Source organism: Pristiophorus japonicus, unplaced genomic scaffold (assembly GCF_044704955.1).
Source record: "Pristiophorus japonicus isolate sPriJap1 unplaced genomic scaffold, sPriJap1.hap1 HAP1_SCAFFOLD_308, whole genome shotgun sequence".
In the NCBI taxonomy this organism is placed as follows: Eukaryota; Metazoa; Chordata; class Chondrichthyes; family Pristiophoridae; genus Pristiophorus; species Pristiophorus japonicus.
The window spans coordinates 762,161-768,661 of NW_027252868.1; the positions used below are offsets into that span (position 1 = coordinate 762,161).

General features: G+C 45.1%; 1 protein-coding gene across 2 annotated transcripts; it reads left to right on the forward strand.

Annotated features, from left to right (window-relative positions):
- The first annotated feature begins 752 nt into the window (after positions 1 to 752).
- Positions 753 to 3,026, forward strand: LOC139249362 (zinc finger protein 239-like). Of its 2 annotated transcripts, none has more exons than XM_070872355.1 (2): positions 753 to 767; positions 1,533 to 3,026. In XM_070872355.1, exon 2 carries the CDS (start codon positions 1,869 to 1,871, stop codon positions 2,484 to 2,486), a length of 618 nt encoding a protein of 205 aa, XP_070728456.1. In that variant the 5' UTR covers positions 753 to 767; positions 1,533 to 1,868; the 3' UTR covers positions 2,487 to 3,026. The 2 variants fall into 2 exon arrangements, with proteins under 2 accessions (XP_070728456.1, XP_070728454.1); XM_070872353.1 differs by lacking the exon at positions 753 to 767 and adding an exon at positions 809 to 905.
- The last annotated feature ends 3,475 nt before the right edge of the window (positions 3,027 to 6,501 follow it).

Consider the following 6,501-nt stretch of genomic DNA (forward strand, 5'->3'; position numbering starts at 1 on the left):
CGGAGATTGTGACAATGGCTATTAGAATATTCCACAGGCTATCACATGCAAAATGTGCGGATGAGTTCTTTAAATTAAATCTGTTCCAAAACGGCTTAACTGATACAGAAATAACGGATTTCAAATCTTATGCAAGATAGTTCAATAAAGGGGTTGTTCAAAGGATTGCAGCTGAATGTAAAGTGGGACACTGCAGTCAAGTCTACTGCAACCACTCAAACGGAACAACTTTGAGGTTTGATATGATAGAAGGCGAACTAGGTGAGAAATGATATAAGTTAGAGTAAGAAAAAGCCCTAAACTGGAACAGTGGGTAACAGAACATCAACTAGTCTCCTCTGATTATGGAGAAATCAAATATTCGACACACTGTGTTTGAAACAAAGCTGATTTATTCAATATTTATGTCGGATATTAATCTCCAGCCCACATATACCGGTTATTGAGATCATCAGAAACAAAGTCTTACTGCCAGAATGAACATGGTTCAGTGACCAATGGAATCCCAGTAAATCATGTTCTGTTCAATAACATGGGCTTCCAATGGCGGTATTGTCACCCAGCATTCCTCGCGAGCAGAATGTGCCTCGCCCAGACTACAGGAGCTCAGTGCGCAGGCGCTGGTCCTGGCTGGGTTTGGAGCATGCGCGGTGCCTGTAATGGCGGAGAAGACACGTTTCGGACAGGCGCCTCAGAGTTGTGTTTTTCAGCGGGACGGAGCGGAGTAATGGACCAGCGGGGAGCCGGAGCGACTTCATAAACAACCGGTGCACGCCGCAAACCCGGAATAAGAACCGAAATATCGCCGGTTGTAGTTTCGGGGCTTTCTCCCGGTCACAGGCTCAGGCTAACGGCGGCCATGTTTGTGCAGGAAGGCAGATTCAGCGCTCCGTCATCTTGGTTTAGTGAGTAGCCAGGCGCATGCGCGGCCATCTTGGTGCAGGAACAAAGTGAGTGATGTCAATGTCTGAAACAGAACCCAGCCAGAGTCAGCACCTTCAAGGGAGGGGAACCAGTGAGTGCAGAACTGAACCTAATCAGAGTCAGCACCCTCAGGAGAGGAGAGATCAAAGAACGAGTGAGTGCAGAACCGAACACAGGGAAGGAGAGGGGAGCCAGTGAGTGTGGAACTGACCCCAGCCAGAATCACCACACTCAGGGGAGAGGAACCAGTGAGTGTAGAACTGAATTCAGCCAGAGTCCACTTCTTTTGGAGAAGGAAGTGTACCAGTGAGTGTAGACCTGAACCCAGCCAGTATCTGTACATTCTGGGGAGGAGGGGGATGGGGAACCAGTGAATGTAGACCTAAACCCAGCCTGAATTGGTGGTGTAAACTGTGTGTGGAGGAGAAACTGTCCAGAAATGTGCGATGGTTTGGATTTCAGCACAGCAGGAGGGACAATGTGTGGGACAGGGATTTACAGCTTTGGAAGAACGAGAGAGGAAAAAATGTTCCATGTAAACTAGATGTGTCTATTCTGAATTTCTGTCTTGTACTGACAGTGATGAGTTTTGTTATCTCCTTTTACAGCGTATTAGGAGGTGAGATTTTCAGACAGGAAGCACAAAACAAACATCGCATCAAGATCTGACAGGGGCAGTTGATTCATCAGGAGCTGAATATCATTGGCCTTTGAAAGTGGAAGGAGAAATGTTTGTCTGTTCTGTCTGTGGGAAAAGATTTCAATTATCATCCTGACTGGAAAGGTACCGAGACACACACACCCGAGTGAGTGTTCCAGTGCACTGACTGTGGAAAGAGCTCTAACCAGTTACACAGCCTGAAAAAAACATCACACCATTCAAAGCGCAGAGAAACTGTAAATGTGTTGCGTGAGTGGGCGAGGCTTCAACTGATTATCCAACCATGGATAGTCACAAGGATACCTGCACCACAGAGAAACCGTGGAAATGTGATGACTGTGGGAAGGTATTCAGATCACCATCTGAGCTGGAAATGCATCGACGCTGTCACACTGGGGAGAGGCCGTTCACCTGCTCTGAGTGTGGGAAGGCATTCACTGAGTCATCCAGCCTGCTGACGCACCAGCGAATTCACACTGGGGAGAGGCCATTCACCTGCTCTGAGTGTGGGAAGGGATTCACTGCATCATCCGACCTGCTGAAACACCAACGTGTTCACACTGGGGAGAGACCGTTCACCTGCTTTCAGTGTGGGAAGCGATTCACTGAGCAATCCAACCTACTGAAACACCAGCGAGTTCACACAGGGGAGAGGCCGTTCGCCTGCTCAGAGTGTGGGAAAGGATTCACTCAGTCATCCACCCTGCTGAGACACCAGCGAGTTCACACTGGGGAGAGGCCGTTCACCTGCTCTGAATGTGGGAACGGATTCACTCAATCATCCACACTGCTGACACACCAGCGAGTTCACACTGGGGAGAGGCCGTTCACCTGCTCAGTGTGTGGGAAGGGATTCACTCAGTCATCCACCCTGCTGAGACACCAGCGACTTCACAAGTGACTACAGGGGTGGGATTCTGCTGTTATTGCTGCTTTTCATCACATCCCGACTGAACCATGTTCATGTATCATTAAGTTGTTGAGGCCAATTCACTAAATATATTCAAAAAGGAGTTAGATGTAGTCCTTACTACTAGGGGGATCAAGGGGTATGGCGAGAAAGCAGGAATGGGGTACTGAAGTTGCATGTTCAGCCATGAACTCATTGAATGGCGGTGCAGGCTTGAAGGGCCGAATGGCCTACTCCTGCACCAATTTTCTATGTTTCATTTTGACATTTGGGGTTTATTTCTGCCGATGTTAATAACCCTATAACTGGGCTGGACTTTAATATTCTGGATATATTGCTGATTGTGTTCTTGGGGCTGCAGTGTCCACTTGAGAAATGCTGTGTGTTAGCTTTCCCCTTAATTCAGCAACTCTCAACAGAAATTTAGTTTGCAATTAAATTATGAACTTTTACTTTAATTCTAAATTGATCTTTGGTACAAAATCTACAATTGTGTCAAAGTTTCCACTGAATAAAATCTCCAATTAAAAAGAGCTTGCTGACAATTCTTACTGACTTGCACATTACACACAGTGGCCCCTCCATTATCCACCAGAAAGAAGGGGAATGGGAATTGGTGGGGAATCAGTGTCCCTAAATGTTGCCCCTCCCGTCTGGTGTAGCAATCCCCTTGGCACGGGAATAGAGACAAGTCCAGACCAAAACTGTGCGCAATACTCCAGTTGTAGCAGGACTTCCCTACTTTTATACTCCATCCCCCTTGCAATAAAGGCCAGCATTCCATTTGCCTTCCTGATTACTTGCTGTACTTGCATGCTAACTTTTTGAGTTTCATGTACAAGAACCTCCAGATCCCTCTGTACTACAGCATTTTGTAATTGTCCCCATTTAAATAATGATTTGCTTTTTTATTTTTCCTACCAAAAGGGATAACCTGACATTTTACCACATTATAGTCCATCTGCCAGATTTTTGCCCACTCAGAGCCTATCTATGTCACCTTGTAGATTCTTTGCGTCCTCCTCACAACCTATCTTTGTATCATCAGCAAATTTGACTATGTTACACTCGGCCCCTTCAGCCAAGTTATTTATATTAGTTGTAAATAGTTGAGTACCCAACACTGATCCCTGCGGCACCCCACTAGTTACAGTTTGCCAAGCTGAATATGATCCATTTATCCTGACTCTCTGTTAGTTTTCTGTTAGTTTGCCAATCATCTATCCATGCTGATATATTACCCCCAACCCTGTGAACTCTTAGTTTGTGAAGTAACCTTTTGTGTGGCACCATATGGTATGCTTTCTGGAAATCCAAATATATGACATCAACTGGTTCTCCTTTATCCATTTTGCTTGTTACATCCTCAAATAATTCCAGGAAATTTGTCAAACATGATTTCCCTTTCACGAAACCATGCTGACTCTGCTTGACTGCAATATAATTTCCTAAATGTCCTGCTACTACTTCCTTAATGATAGACTCCAGTATTTTCCGAATGACAGATGGTAGGCTAACTGGTCTATAGTTTCCTGCTTTCTGTCTCCCTCGTTTCTTAATTAGGGATGTACATTTGCGGTTTTCCAGTCCGCTGGGATCTCTCCAGAATTCAGGGAATTTTGGTAGATTACAACCGATGCATCCACTATCTCTGCAGCCACTTCTTTAAAGACCCTAGGATGCATGTCATCGTGTCCAGGAGACTTGTCCACCTTTAGTCCCATTAGTTTGATTAGTACTTAATCTCTAGTGACAGTGACTGTTTTAAGTTAACCCCCTCCCCCGCATTAGCTCCTTGATTATCAACTGTTGGGATGTTTTTAGTATCCTCTACCGTGAAGACCGATACAAAATATTTGTTCAAAGTCTCTGCCATTTCCGTGTTTCCCGTTATTAATTCTCCAGTCTCATCTTCTAAGGGACCAATGTTTATTTTAGCAACTCGTTTCCATTTTATATACCTGTCGAAGCTCTTACTGTCTGTTTTTATATTTCTTGTTAGTTTGCTCCATCTGCTATCTTCTCTGTCTTTATCATTTTTTAGTCGTCCTTTGCTGGTTTCTAAAAATTTCCTAATCCTCTGGCCTTCCACTGTCCTTTGCAACATTACATGCCTTTTTTCAATTTGACACCATCCTTTACTTCCTTAGTTAGCCAGGGATGGTTCATCCTTCTCTTAGCATCTTTATTTCTCACTTGAATAAATCTTTGCTGAGAGTTATGTAATATCTCCTTAAATGTTTGCCATTGTGTTTCTACAGTCTTACTCTTGAACATATTTTCCCAATCCACTTGGTGTCAGTGACAAGTGTCGATTTATATCACATGGGAGGAGATTGGTGTCAGTGACTGTGGTGTTGGTTCAACCTTCTTTGACCTGACCAAGGCCTTTGACACTGTTAAACGTGAGGGATTATGGAGAATAATCTACAAATTCAGCTGTCCATATGCCCAATAGGAGACTCCCAAAGTAAGCGCTCTACTCGGAGCTTCGACCCGGCAGGGACAATGGGTGGGCGGGGCTTCAGGATGTCTGTCAGTTTGATTGGACACATGTTTGTGCCCAGGTCAGTGGCCCCTGAAAGGGAACCTTGTGCTGATTGTTGTCTGATGTCCCTGGGCCAGCCCGGGCTCACCCTATTGGGTTAGCCTGGTCTCACCCTGTTGGGTCAGCCCGAGCTCACCCTGTTGGGTCAGCCCGAGCTCACCCTGTTGGGTCAGCCCGAGCTCACCCTATTGGGCCAGTCCGGGCTCACGCTATTGGGCCAGCCCAGGCTCACGCTATTGGGCCAGCCCAGGTTCACCCTATTGGGCCAGTCCGGGCTCACCCTATTGGGCCAGCACAAAAGGCCCATTATCCAGCAGAGAAAATTAGCAGCTCATTGATTTTATTGTCACTCTGCGCACAGCGGGTGCAGAACTAAACCCAACCCTGTAAACTGGAAATGCATTGTCACAGTCACACCGGGGAGAGGCCGTTCACCTGCTCTGAGTATGAAAAGGGATTCACTACGTCATCCGAACTGCTGAGACAGCAGCGAGTTCACATGTGACTGCAGGGGTTGGACTCTATTCTTATTGCTGCTGTTAATCACATCCTGACTGAATCGTGTTCATTCTGTCAGTTGGTGTTTGTTTCTGCTGATGTTAATAACCCCTATAACTGGGCTGGAGTTTAATGTTTTGATATTTCAAATAACACTGTGTGTCAATATTTGATGACTCCAAAATGAGTGGAGATTAATTGATGTCCTGCAACTGACTCTTCCATTTTTGGTCTTTTCTCCTTTCTAACTCTGGATTATTTTAGTTCTTATACCTTCAGTTACTCTCAGGGACAAGTCCCAGTTTCCCATACCTTCCAGAGTTGATCTCCTAGCCCAGGGAAGTTGTTGGTAACACGCCCAAGATCACGAAACATAAAACCCAGTCTGTTAATCACCTTCAGATACTGGACTTAGCGTGTGCCCCACAGCATCTCTCTCACCTTCGATGTGTGAATGGAGCATAACGCCTCCAAACCTGGTTTCAATTTAAATTTTAATCCAATCAGCAAACATATTTTTAAAAGATGTACATGTAAACCAATCACATCAAATAATTGGCAAAGATTTAGAATTAGCAAAATGAATAAGTAAACTCATCACAGCCCAATAAACCAGCTCTATATTCACAGGAGAAAGTCTGTTATCTAACTCCTCAAATGTCAGAGATGAGCGACTGAATCACTTTCCATGTACAACAGCATCCATTCCCACTGTCCTCACATTTACAATGTTGAGTCAGGTGAGTGCACGAGTCTCACAGGCTGAACGATTGGTTGAAGGTGTATCCACACACACAACATGTGTCCTGTTTCTCCCCACAGTGATTGGTGTTTTTACCAAGGCTGATGATAAGGTGATCCTGATCAATCCAGGAATCAGTCAAATCTTGACGCAATGTTTGGATTGAGTTTCCCTGCTGCAGATCCTCCCCTTCTAATACCCTGCAAATAAATGGTGCT

What these genes read in the sequence shown, in the direction of transcription:
- LOC139249362 (XM_070872355.1), top strand. Translation starts at nt 1,869, where the DNA reads ATGGATAGTCACAAGGATACCTGCACCACAGAGAAACCGTGGAAATGT.